The 14,109-nt window shown below is 40.5% G+C and overlaps 1 protein-coding gene across 1 annotated transcript in view; it reads right to left on the reverse strand.

The window, feature by feature from the left end:
• Positions 1-14,109, reverse strand: part of TRPM6 (transient receptor potential cation channel subfamily M member 6) — a 166,597-nt gene that overhangs the window by 59,915 nt on the left and 92,573 nt on the right. The window contains exons 17-20 of the mRNA XM_023509005.1: positions 13,126-13,354; positions 10,477-10,629; positions 4,524-4,670; positions 835-963 (exon numbers count right to left, since the gene is read on the reverse strand). Coding sequence (XP_023364773.1) covers positions 835-963; positions 4,524-4,670; positions 10,477-10,629; positions 13,126-13,354 — 658 coding nt within the window. The remainder of the gene's footprint in view (positions 1-834; positions 964-4,523; positions 4,671-10,476; positions 10,630-13,125; positions 13,355-14,109) is intronic.

Genomic DNA, 14,109 nt, shown 5'->3' on the forward strand with positions numbered 1-14,109 from the left:
GGCGGGTGCCTTAGCCACTTGAGCCACAGGCGCCAAGCCATCGTACATTAATTTTCTTAAGATTGATACTCCTCCTAGATCTCATTTTCTGGCTTGAGCCACAAGCACCAAGCCGCAACCTCCAACTCTTAAGGGCTCAAGTGATCCTCCTGTCTCAGCCTCCCAAGGAACTGGGACTACAGACACCCTCACAACACCCAGCTAGTTTTTCTATTTTTAGTTCAGATGGGGACTTGTTCTTGCTCAGGCTGGTGTCAAACTCCTGAGTTTAAGTGATCCATCTGCCTCAGCCACCCAGAGTGCTAGGATTACAGGCGTGAGCCACTGCACCAAAGTAACCTTCTTATAACATGCAAATCAAGGTCAGTAATTCCTGTCTTCCCCACACTAGGGTGACCAGATGTCCCACTTTTGGCAGGACAGTCCTGATTTTTAACAATTTGTCCTGTGTCCTGCAGTGTTTTAAAAAAGTCCCAATTTTTGGAAAGAATGCATGAACAGGCAGGAGAACAGGAAGGGAATATACAGTTTTTGGCTGCCATGTGGCTATTTCGCCAGGATATGAGTTTTATATTCTTTTTGTAAATTTTATAATGTTAAACTGTAATAATAACAAATAATTGTTGAGAAGTGATTATCAAGAACTGCTTATCAAAGTTTGCATTGTTGTCAGGCCCTGCCCTGCCTCCACCCCACCCCATGTTGTCCCCCTTTACCAATGTTAAAATCTGGTCACCCTACCCCACACCCATGACATGTCCATTTTCATCACCAGAGCCAAGAACGTCTCTCAGCAGCGGGGTGTAGGAGACAAACGTACAAGGGCGAACTCACCTCCCTGACTTTCTCAATAGCACTGGTGAAGATGTAAATGATAACAAGCCACTCTTGCACGCTGGGCTGGGACCGCATCTCCACCAGCACCGTGTAAGTGAACAGCATGAGGAATGCCAAATATGCCATCTGCAAGGGAAATATACATTCCCCGGGGGGCGGGGGGGAGAGTGAGCGTGGAGGCCTCCAAGCAGATGCAGACCCAGACACACAGGCACGAAAGTCAACATGGTGACATGAACAGAGAACGGGGACCACCTTGGGATTATTCAGGATCCAGTATGTAACAACACACCAAACATCCTCGGTTTTCTAGTCTAGGATTTAGTGATGGAAACGAAAAATCACTGTTCTCAGACACACGAAGGAGAGACTGTCTCATCTAACTGGCTTCTAACCAGAACCTCCAGAACCCTGCACAGTCTAGGACTGACACTGTCAGGCCAACAGCAAGCCAGGGGAGAGCCAACATGTCCATCTCTAATGCAGGAAAGACATGTGCAGAGTGGGCCGAGTGAGCGAAGCGTTATCACTAGATGGGTATTTTCTTTGTTTTTTTTATTGAATCATAGTTGTGTACATTAATACTTTCATGGGGTACAGTGTGCTATTTTTATATGCAATTTGAAATATTTTCATCAAACTGGTTAACATAGCCATCATGTCATTTTCTTAGTTATTGTGTTAAGACATAACTTTCTATATTCTTCATTTAGAAAGATTCACATGTACCCTTATAAGATGAACCACAGGCGTGATCCCATCAATCTCCCTCCCTCCACCCAGCCTCCCCCTCCGCTCCCCTCCCTCTCCCCTTTCCCCATATTCTTAGATGTGCATTTTCAAATTTGGTGAATTGAGATGTTTACAACTGCTGGGAGTTTTATTTCATGTTGGTTAAAATATTTTGATTAATAGGAAAATTATGCCCAACTGGTAAGCCCTTATAATTAAAGGCTGTTTGTTAACATTTTTATTCATATCATCAGGCCTTATCAATCCACCTGACATGACATTCAATAAATGTTTATTTAATAGTTCTGCATATTATACCTGGATTCTTAAACTCTTCAAAGAATTAAACATAGTGAACACACGTATGTATATAGAGTGAATAACAGTTTTGTCATCTTATCTAATGGTCTTATCTTCTTAACACATATTCTCAGAAGCAGAATAGCTGTGCACACGCATTAAAATCTGTGGTACATGTTACTAAGTTACCCATCACACAGGTTTTCCAGCTATCCCACACTATCACCAACAATGCATGAGACTGTGTTGTCCCTTAAACAACTTCAGAGACAACACACAGTGCTCTCTAATCACTATTGCATTAAAAATCCTTTATCAATTGTTTGAGAAATGTGGGTCGGTGTTCATCTTCACAAGAATCGTACTATCACCCTGATCCCTATGTCTCATAGCCTTTTGAATTCTGAGTCGACCAGTCTAAGTCTAGTTCTGCACAGAAGTCGTAGAGAATGGTTTAAATCATTTCTGATTCTACAAGAGTGGTGCATGTATTACTTACAATGGGTGGTATCTAGGGCAGTCCTAATGGGTAGTACCACCTATGAGTTAAGATTAACTATAGAAGCATATGAGAAAGTCAAGATGAATTTCATTAACTCTGTGTACTTCTCTTGATCGATGTTTCAAAGTCTGAGTATTTGTGATGACACATTAGGGACATCATTTAAATTAATTTGTTTAAACAGTCGTTTGCTTCTGACATTTTTGTCATTGGTTTCATGGTGGCCACATAATTGACTCCTTAACACTTACCGTAAGGTCTAAAGGACCTTCATTCATTTGTGGGTATTTCTTTCCTTTTTTTTTTTGGAGACAGAGCCTCAGGCTGTCCCCCTGGGTAGAGTGCTGTGGCATCACAGCTCACAGCAACCTACAACTCCTGGACTCAAGCAAGTCTCCTGCCCCAGCCTCCCAAGTAGCTGGGACCACAGGCACCCGCCACAACACCTGGCTATTTTTTGGTTGCAACCGTCATTGTTTGGTGGGCCCGGGCTGAATTCAAACCTGCCACCTTAGGTGTATGTGGCTGGCACCTTAGCCACTTCAGCCCCAGGCGCCGAGCCAGGTATTTCTTTCATTATCTGCATTTTTTTATTCCCTATTCTATATTAATGAGAGTCATTTCCATACACAGTCTCTCCTATCTGACATAAGCTGTTTGAGGACAGTATCTGTGTTTGCCACTTTCTTCTTTCCACCCCACCTCAAGTGCCTCTTAGAGCGGGTCTTAGAGACAGCAGTCAGCTTGCGTAAGACCTCATTGAGTGGTCTGGACCTTATGTTACCTTCAGCCATAATGCTTTCTTTAACACATGTAATGTATGACTATAGGAATGAGACAGATCTAGAAACAAAAAGACTACGAACAATGACAACTACACCCAAAAAAATAGCTGGGCACTGTGGCAGGCACCTGTAGTCCCAGCTCCTTGGGAGGCTGAGGCAAGAGAATCACTCAAGCCCAAGAGTGTGAGGTTGCTGTGAGCTGTGATGCCACAGCACTCTCCTAAGGGCAACATAGTGAGACTCTGTCTCAAAAAATAAATAAATAAATAAAATAATAAAGCACATACACCATGGTCTGGCAATGCAATACCCAGGCCTATGCTCCTTGCTGATGCCACCTACTATGATAGGCAGACTGTCTGACTTTGTCCTTTGGCTCAGCCTGCTGCTGTCTCGAAAAGCTCTTGAGCTAGAAGTTTCTAAGGAAAGGAACACTTGAATACTCTTTTCCAAATGATGTGACTAGGATTAAAATTCTTTTAGCACTTCCTTCAGAGTCTCTGGAATACTTTGTTACAGATTCACAGAAAATAGTAAAACCTCCTCATTTAAAAGGAGAGTTGATTTTTGGAAACAGATCAAAGTTATTCAGAGCTATGTACTTATTCAATGAGTATATGAAATAAGTCTGTGGTTGCCCGAGTAAATATTTTGAAATATAACACATTCAGAAAAATATCCTTTTACAGTTACATTTCAAATGTTTTAGACATACACGATCTTGGCCATGCACAATTTAAGTATAGAAAGCATCAGAAAAATAAATGCTATAAAAGAAATGTAAAAAACTCCAAATACAAGTAAACTACAGCTCACGCCTTCTGTGTAGTTCTATGATCCATCCTACGGCACTTGTTCCTACAATTCAGCTGCTAACATTTTTCCTGCCCTCTATGTGTTTATTAAGTGTATGCTCCTAGAGACCAAAACAGACATTTGCATTTTTTTTAATCTATATAACACGAGGCCTACAAAGAAAACGATGATCTGGGGGTGGAAGAAACTGCTGATTTTCTTGCTCCAGATTGGAAAATAATCCACTCACCTGTCACTTTATTCTATCAACACTGCTGTTAATTTTATTATTCCATGAATCTGCAAATGCTTAGTGTTAGCGATGCCAACTCTAGCGCTCCAAGAAAGAAGAAAAGGTTTGTTCTCCAACTCTGAAAGTAGGAGAGCTCCACTCTAACTTCCTCTAGCCTTCCCACCATCCTGTCTCTTGGACCTACTTTTTCATGCCCTCACTTTTTATACTACACTGCAATATTTTCATGGCAAAATTCAGCAAATCACGCATATCATTATCAATGTTACTGTGAGCTATCAACCGCCATGAAGGCTGTATGTACAGTAATGAGACCTACCGTATAAAACCAAAACTTGACGATGGGAGCATTGTAGAACTCGTAGACCTTTCTCGTCCAGGGGATGCTCTGGTGCCCAGTCTCTAAATCAAAGGGCTGATTCTCATCCGCCTTCTCATTGGGACCCCTTTCCAAGTCATAGTTTCTCTATAAAATAAACAAGCATATCATCATCTTTTTGTCAGCAGGTTAATTAAAATATCGATAGGCACAGACATCCAAAAATCTAATATAATACGTTAGAAATCAACTGGGTACTGACTTGCCAAATGATAATCTTAGCTTTAAAAACAAAGAAAACTGTATGGACCATACAAATTTTTGACCAGGTAAGCAGCAGACGATATTTCTTTCTTTCTTTTTTTTTTTTTTTTTTAATAGTTTTTTGGCTGGGCCTGGGTTTGAACCCACCACCTCTGGTATATGGGGCGGACACCCTACTCCTTTGAGCCACAGGCACCGCCTTAGCAGACAGTATTTCTGACATGTAATCTGAGTCCCAAGTAATCAAGCCCCCGAAAAAGTAATTCAAAGGATTTAAAAATGGTCCCTGTTTCTGTTCTGTTTAAATCTCCTCTCACAGTAATTTAGGAGCCCAAGGATATTCATAAAATCCCTGTGAACTCAATAGTGGATGATACAATTATTTCCTTAATACAGGAGGACAAAGCCAACTTTCAACCACAGGAAGGTCAGTGGACAGTTAGGCCTGGCTTTCGTTTCAGGAGTCTGGCTTTCGATAGCTTCCCAACTTATAGCAGAGGGTTGCTTTGCCTGAAGTTCACGGGCTCTCTGAGCTTCTGCAGTTCCTTGAACATCCTTCAACCACGTGCAGGTATTTGTACTGAATGTGCATTTTCCTAGGGAAAGAGCCGGATCTTTCTTCAGCTTCTCCAAGGTTATGTATCAGTCCAAAAGTGTTAACCCTTGCTAGTAAAGAACAACGAGTATGTGTGTGGCAGCACAAGAGTTGGCTGAATGTAACCACACAAATGCCCACAAAGAAAGTCCTTCAACAAGAGGAAAAAAGGAGATGGAAAGTAGGTCTTTCCATCTGGTCTTTTTGAGAAGGGGGAACACTATGGATATAAGACTGGTGGAAAGGAAGCCAAAGAGGTGTCACTCTGTTTTATAAATTTATGTGTCTTTAAGTTTTAATGGGAAATGCATTCATGGTACGCTTTTTTAAAAGACATATTAAAAGAAAAGAAAGGAATGTTCTCTGCTCAAATGGGTCCATTCTCCATTCTTCAACCCAATCACAAAAGTTCTCTCCCTGGGTTTAAAACATCAGGTTTAGCAAGATGTTTTCAAGCCAAAGAATGAATCAAATTTTGCTTGAAATGTCTAATTATAGAAAAATGTGATTTTTTTTTTTTGAGGCCTCAGGCATCTAAATAGGTTATCATCAATCAGTGCCTGATTAATTGTTCCATTATTTATTTAACTTTGGACAGTGAGCTTGGAGTTGTGACTTAGAAATGCAGGAACTGGTCCAGTTCCTAACAGGTTTGAACCAGCCTAGAGTTAAATGGCTTAAAACCAATTAGAAAAGTCAAAATTTACCGAGAATTTAATAATGTCAATACCACTTCAGAAAGACACAGAAAGTAATTTAAATAACATAACTTGTTACTTTTTTCTAGTAGTGTTTCATCAGGCCTTAATTACTCTTGACAGGTTGATACGGATTACAAAGTATTGACTGAGCCCGTCTCTGAGTTGAATTCAAAGATAACAACTGCTACGATGAAGGCAATGTAGCAATATAAAATCAGACTCAGTATTTCTTTCTTTTTCTTAGAAGGTAAGAACAAAAATACTTGGCTTAGCTAACATATATTGTACTGAAACCTCTCTCTCCTCTATCTTTGCTTCCCTCTCCTCTCCTCGCTTTCTTTCTCTCTAACAAATAATAATCTGATACCAACAGGTACCTAGAATGAAATTATAATTACAACCACCAACTCCACTATAATCCAGGCCTATTTTCCATTGCATTACAGTCATTTCTCCTGGTTAGTGATGCTCCTGCAGAACAGAGTTTTTTTCATTGTGACTTGCTACCTGCCTAAGACCAAGGTCATCTTTCCCCTTCCAGACCTGCTCCTTTCCCAGTTGTGCCTCTGTCCCTTCGACGGCCTTGTTTTACCCACCACCTCTCCATTGTACGTGCTCTCTCCCTCCTGCTTATAGCCTGTATTCAAGCCCCATGTGACTCTTCACTTAAAATATGGCTTTTCGGCTCAGTGCCTATGGCTCAAGCAGCTAAGATGCCAGCCACATACACCTAAGGTGGCAGGTTCGAATCCAGCCCTGGCCATTAAACAACAATGATGGCTACAACCAAAAAATAGCCAGGCATTGTGGTGGACACCTGTGGTTCCAGCTACTTGGGAGGCTGAGGCAGGAGACTCACTTGAGCCCAGGAGTTGGAGGCTGCTGTGAGCGTGATGCCATGGCACTCTACCCAGGGGGACAGCTTGAGGCTCTGATTCAAATATATAAAACTGGGCTAGCGAAGTCATTCCGTTTGTGATTGTATTAGATGATACAGTTGCTGAGTTGAGACTTTCTAAACCTTTTTTAAGGAAAGAGAAGAAACACAGCATTGACTTAATCTTTTTAGAAGTGGGATGTAATGTTTCTATGTGCCTGGCTGGCTTTGTGTTTATTTAAAATGGCTCACATTAAGTTTAGTTTGCTTGTTGGAGTCCATGGTGAGTCCATATAGCTTTTCTAGGCTGGGCACAGTGACTCATGCCTGTATCCCTAGCACACTGGGAGGATCTCTTGAGCTCAAGAGCAAGACTCTGTCTCTAAAAAATAGAAAAACTAGCTAGGCATAGTGACAGGTACCTATAGCTCCAGCTATTCAGGAAGCTAAGGCCAGAGGATTGCTTAAGCCCAAGAGTTTGAGGTTGTTGTAAGCTACTACGCCACAGCACTCTACCCAGAGCAACAGAGTGAGACTCTGTCTCAAAGAAAAAAAAGTTTATATATATATATTTTGTTGTTGTTGTTGTTGTTGTTTTTGTCTTCCTCTCTGTGTCCACCGCTACTGACCCAGGTTAAAGCCTTCATTTGTTGCTTCACACCTGGATGGTTACACTGACCTATGTTCTTCCTTCTTCCAGCCTATCTTCTTGCTAAACACTGGAGGCACAATTATTTACCTAGGAGTCAGATCATCTCACTATCCTGGCAAACGTATTTACCGGTTCCCCATTACCTACATCTTTTTTTTTTTTTTTTAAGATACAGGATTTTGCTCTGTCACCCAGGCTAGAGTGGTATCATCATGGTTCACTACAGCCTCAAGCTCATGGGCTCAAGTGATCCTCCTGCCTCAGCCTCCTAAGTAGCCAGAGAATGCTGGGATTACAGGCATGAGCCATCAGATCTGGCTCATTATCCCTGTAATAAAATCATATACCTTCACAGGATATATAAAAGTCTACATTTAAGCCTCACTTTACTTTCCAAGTCTCACCTGCAAATACTCCCTACTCATCACATATCCCCCATAACCTGGATTCCAGCCAGAGAAAACCAGTGGCCATGTTTTACATATGCCTTGGCACATCCCACTTTATGGCCCTTATAATTTCCCTTCTTGCCGAAATTCTGTTTTCCCTCTTCACATCCTTAAGTCAGAGCTCCAATATCACCTCAACCACAAAGCTGTCACCAATCCTCAAGCCTCACCTACTGGCCCCTAATAGGAAGAGTCTTCTTTCACCTGTTAATCCATTCTGCCATCTTCCTATCATTTATTTTCAAGAAAGCTCATGTCGTCAAAGATTATGCTTTTAAGAGGTTAGCAACTAAAAGATTTAACTTGACATAGCAAAGTTACTTTGACTGTAGAAACTTTAAGAAGCTTTACAAATCTTCACTCCCGCTCAAGAATAACGCCATTCCTTCTGCTGTTACCAGAAGTGCCTTGTTATATGCATTATCACCCGCTATTACCACAATAAACAATGTAAATTACATTCCTCAACTGATCAATCGCACTTACTTAATTAGCAATATGAAATCTCACATATACCACAAAAGTGCTACCCCGCCCCTGACCCCCTACCTAGCAAAATTCTAGAACAGATTTGAAGCACTTTTCAATAAATATTTTAAATCAAAAAATGGTGAGACATTGTGGATATTCTATGTGATTATAATCCCTGTAGTGGCAGAAGCACAGGAATTATAAAAAAGCAGTTAAAGCATTGTCTCCAGAACCTTCTATCTTCTCTGGCACAGGGAAGTGGGCATGAAATACTCATTGAATGAATAAATTGATGTGGCCATATCCAAAAGACCTTGGACATATTGAAGCCAAAATTTAATTTCTCAGGCAATTGTGAGAACTTACTATATTATTAATGTTAATTACCATTAAAGGAGGGAACTCTATCTCTATAGTCTCCCTTTAAGAATGACCAGATAGCAATGCTCCAGCTATCCACAAGGCCTTAAGTGTTGGCAAAAAGTTTAGACGTTTATGAAACTTGTGAAAGCTAACTGTGAAGTTATATCCACTTGAAAATTGTCATTTGTCACCACATGTATAAAACTGCCATGTTATTTGTTACCATGTCTATAAAACCGCCAGAAGGTTTACATATTTGTTTACAGATAAATAAAGGGTGCTTTTCACCATGGACTCCAACAAGCAAACTAAACTTAATGTGAGCCATTTTAAATAAACACAAAGCCAGCCAGGCACATAGAAACATTACATCCCACTTCTAAAAAGATTAAGTCAATGCTGTGTTTCTTCTCTTTCCTTAAAAAAGGTTTAGAAAGTCTCAACTCAGCAACTGTATCATCTAATACAATCACAAACGGAATGACTTCGCTAGCCCAGTTTTGCAAATGATAACTTCTCACACACTCTACAAAGGATAGACTATATCTGCCTTCTTGCATTCTGAGAATAATACCATATAGAACTATCAGATAGAAAAGAGAAGAAGAAAAGGAAAAGAAAACAAAGGAGGGAGGAAAATAGAGAGGGAAGGGAGAGGAAAAGAACAGATAAATACCAAAAACAGGAGTGATAGTCAACACATCTAACAACTGATCTACAGAATGTCAGCAGAGACATTAACTGATCAGAATGGATCTTCAACCAATCACCACAGATACCAGCCTTTAAGCCAGCCTTTAAAAACTAATCATAATTCAGTAGTTTTCACTGAATATTTACTAAATATGTTCTTAAATATTATGACAAGTACCTCAGGCAAGATACTAGGTAAAGATGCTTTGTTGAATTATTAACTACCAGAGCAGATATTTACTTTCCCAATGGTCCAAGGTAGGATAAAAAGCAAAAAGTATATTCACAGCATGTTGGACATTTTTCAGAAGATATAGGCCACAAAAGAAGGAGCTCCTATTATCCATGAAGAGAACATATCTGGAACTCAAATAAAATCATCCACTGAATTTACCAAATGAAAAGACTTATAGAGCAGAACAGTGAAGATCAAGACACATTTAAACCTGCATCTTCATTAAAAAACAGCTTAGAGATATGAGGCATGCCTCATTGTAGTTTTTAGAGGCATAATAAGTCCACTTATTCTACTAATCACAAGAGAAAATAAAAAATAAGGCAGCCATCAATGTAATGAAGTCTTTGATTTTGGCTTTGAAGTAGAAATGGAATATTTTACTTAATTGTCTATGAGGGTTAAATAAGTCTCTCATGCATGTTATGCCTGATCATAGTACAATATGATTAAGGTAATAAAGAGGAGAAGACATACGTTATTGATGAGTGGAAGGCATTTTAGAATAATGATTAACCCCAGAACTGTTATCATTGGCCTGCAATAGTACCAACAGAAGTTTTTGTTTAACAGAAGGATATACAAACTTTAAGGATATATGTTTGTGTGCAATCAATATAATGAAAATTTAATTCACTATGACTTGTACGAACCGCTTGAGTTCTTTCCTTGTAATTGCTGGGGTTCTGGTCACCATAATACCATGAAAACTGGAAGTCTTGGGACTGGGGAATGTGTGACATTTCCGCTTTGCTTTTAAATTCCAAGGTCAAAATGGTGGGTGGCAAAAAAATACTTATAATGATCTGTGAAAACAAAAACAAAGCAAAATAAGTAGTAGGTGTTACACAAGAAGCACTTATTCGAATAAAAAAACTAATAATTTAAGTGTATATAAAATGGCAGAGCCATTACTAATTCAACACACAGCCTGATTGTGTACATATTTTTTGGATCACCTATCTCAGTTCTAGAAATGTCTCCTGAACAAATACTCAAGCATATGTGGAGAAGGATGTTCACTGAAGGGCTATTTGTAAAAGCAAAAAAGTGTCAACCTAAATGTCCATCTAGAGAGGAATAGCCAGTATGTAACAACCAAACAGCGGGACACCACACAACCATAAAACACCCAAGGCGGTGGTTCACTCCTGTAATCCTAACGTGCTGGGAGGCCAAGGCAGAAGGATCACTAGAGGCCAGGAATTCAAGACCAGCCTAGGCAACAGTGAGACCCTGTCTCTACAAAAAAATTAAAAATTAGTCAGGTGTATGCCTGTAGTCCCAGCTACAGAGGAGTGTGAGGAAGGAAGATCCCTTAAGCCCAGGAGTTCAAGATTGCCATGAGCTATGTCATCATAGCCAGGCTAATTTTCTTTTTATTTATTTTTTGTAGAAACAGTGTGTCACTATGTTTCTCAGGCTGGTCTAGAACTCTTGGGCTCAAGCAATCCTCTCACCTTAGCCTCCCCAAAGCACTGAGATTATAGACTCAAGCTACTTCAGATATCCAGAAATATATTATTTTCTAACAAGCATATTGCTTTAGTAATTTTTTTAAACCAGATATTACCACATAAACCACATTATATAAGGGAAATGTGAAAGCACGCCACAGGTCACCTTCTGATTGTTCCATCTCCCACGCTACTCATGTCTCTGCCTGGAAAACCCAAGGAAGGTATAAATCCAGACATCCACGCTTTTACATTACACTGCTATCATCCATGAATTATTGACAGTCCTTCCAACAGAACTCCTGTGTTCAACTTGTATGGCCTTTTGAGATAAAGAGTTTAGAAGATTTGCCAACTGCTCTGTAAATCAACTTGCTGAACGCAAGCTAAATTTTGTCTTAGGATTCTGAGATTCAGTGACCAAAAATAAGATTAAACCCGACTATCATCCATGATTCAGTAAGGTAAACTAAAGTCACATTCTTGTCAACTTTCATTTCTTTTCATAATGAAATGACCTTTTTATCACTTTGTTTCAAAGCTTGATGTCCCGGGAAGATTTTCTGGACTTTCTCCAGTTAACAGGAGTTTGTGTGTTTTCTTTCCAGATATAGAACCCAAAATACATACCCTTCTCCAGGTCTGCAAAAATCATATTTACCACGCACAATAATATTACACAATTAATTCCTAATGCACCTCCTGAAGAGACCTCCCTTTCCGTTGTCTGCGCCCCCTGTAGGACAACAGGCTTACAAAAACAACGTTCCACAACATCAGTTTCCTTTGTCCCAGGGATTGGTTGGAACCTACTACAGGAAAAGCATTTAAATGAGTTCCTCCATCCACATAGCTCTACATCAGCGGCTCTCAACCTGTGGGTCGCAAACGACCCTTTCACAGGGGTCGCCTAAGACCATCCTGCATATCAGATATTTACATGACGATTCATAACAGTAGCAAAATTACAGTTATGAAGTAGCAATGAAAATGATTTTATGGTTAGGAGTCACCACAACACGAGGAACTGTATTAAAGGGCCACAGCATTAGGAAGGTTGAGCACCGCTGCTCTACAGAGTATCTCTGTAATCTCCATTCACTTGGAGTTAACCTTATCAGGACTGTTTACGATTACTTGCAAATGTGTTCCCAAAACTCACAAGCCAAGCACTAATGAACTAGAATCTAGGCAGAAGAAAAATGGTTTGCTGTGGCTCAGAGACACAGGAAATTGCTCATTTTAGTTAGTTTTTTATCTGTTAGTATTCTCATGCTGAGACACATTTCACTAACAAGTCTCATTTACTTTATTTTACAATTATCAGAATTAACGGCATTTAGTAATACCCAAATCTTGCGTCTGTTTATACAGGCGTATGCTTTTAACTTCCTCTAGCCACTGTCCCGAGGGTAGCTCTGTGGTGGACAGCACAGGGACAATTGTCTCCATTTATTAAAAGAAACTGGCAGTGGGAAATGAAGTACCCTTACAGAGTCCTCCAGGACGGTCCCAGCTCGTCTGTGAGAACTGAAGATACTAACTGGCTTTCCGGAAGGAACAGCAGATCCTCCGTAGCTAACGTCCTCCCTACAGTGGCCACCTCCTAAAGCTGACCTAATTTTCAGAGTGGACATGCCCCCCACGTACATACGCACATCAGTACTGCAGGCCTCCTTCCTTCTGTCGATCACCTCCGTATGTTGACCAGTTTGTTACAGTCCCTTGGGTGATCGACTTACAGAGGTCCTACTATCTACATCCTTCTGGAACAAGGAAAAAATGGAAGTCCAGAGGACAAAATTTCACAACACACTTTTGACTCCACAAGGCAAGTATGTTTACCTTTAACCAAGAGTTTTTCCTCATTTTCAGGCGCCCCATCCACATGTCTGTGAGTAGCATTTGGGTACAGGTGTGTGAGACAAAGGGCCTCAGTCCTCCAGACACGGCTAGTTTCAGGCAGGTGGAATTGCTCCAGTTATTGAGCTCATACGTCAACAGCTTCATGGCCATGCGCTCATTCTGCTTGAACGCCTTCTCCAGCACGTCCAGGGCAAGCTGGCCAAACTGGCTGCGGCGACACAGGGCCAGTGGAAAAAACAAAGGCAAGTGAGAGGGCTACATGTTTAGAAACAGAGCATTTTAAAACAGTCTAAAAGACTGAACCTGACACTCCGAAAACACTCATTAATTAGGCTTTACTTACAAACAATGCTCAGGAACAGGACTGTCCTGTCTTTTCCAGAAAGAACAGACCTCTGGGCTTTATACTGTGGCACATGAAATTTAAGTGACTCCCGAGCTATTCCTGGGAAGAGCCCACTCCACCCCTTATGACAAGTTGCATGTTAGGTTGGGGACTGCCTGGGTAAGCCCTAATAAAGAATTTCTTCACAGAAAAGACTGCCCAGAACCAAACTAGCAACTGAGGAAAGTTGGAGAACAAGTTTTTAAAAAGATTTTAAAGACTTTACAGAACAATTAGAATGTTCTGACTCTCACATTCAATCTTTTAGAATGTTTCCAACTGTTCCAAAAGGTTTCTAAAAATGCAAGCCTCTCTCACTGGCCTTTGTTTTCTCCCTTTGCCACCTGAGACAGCCTCAGGTGATTTTCCAAAGGGTTATTTTCTCTAAAAAGCAGACACTGTCATTCTCTGGAATTTTTAAAATCAGAATTACAAATCGGTTTCCATTAGCTCTAGCTTCCCTTCTTTCTTTGCTGCACTAACACTTCGGTAATTTTTTTTTTGAGACAGAGCCTCAAGCTGTCCCCCTGGGTAGAGTGCCGTGGCATTACAGCTCACAGCAACCTCCAACTCCTGGG

This window comes from Otolemur garnettii, unplaced genomic scaffold (genome assembly GCF_000181295.1).
Source record: "Otolemur garnettii isolate 467f Iridium unplaced genomic scaffold, OtoGar3 scaffold00006, whole genome shotgun sequence".
NCBI classification, from domain to species: Eukaryota; Metazoa; Chordata; class Mammalia; order Primates; family Galagidae; genus Otolemur; species Otolemur garnettii.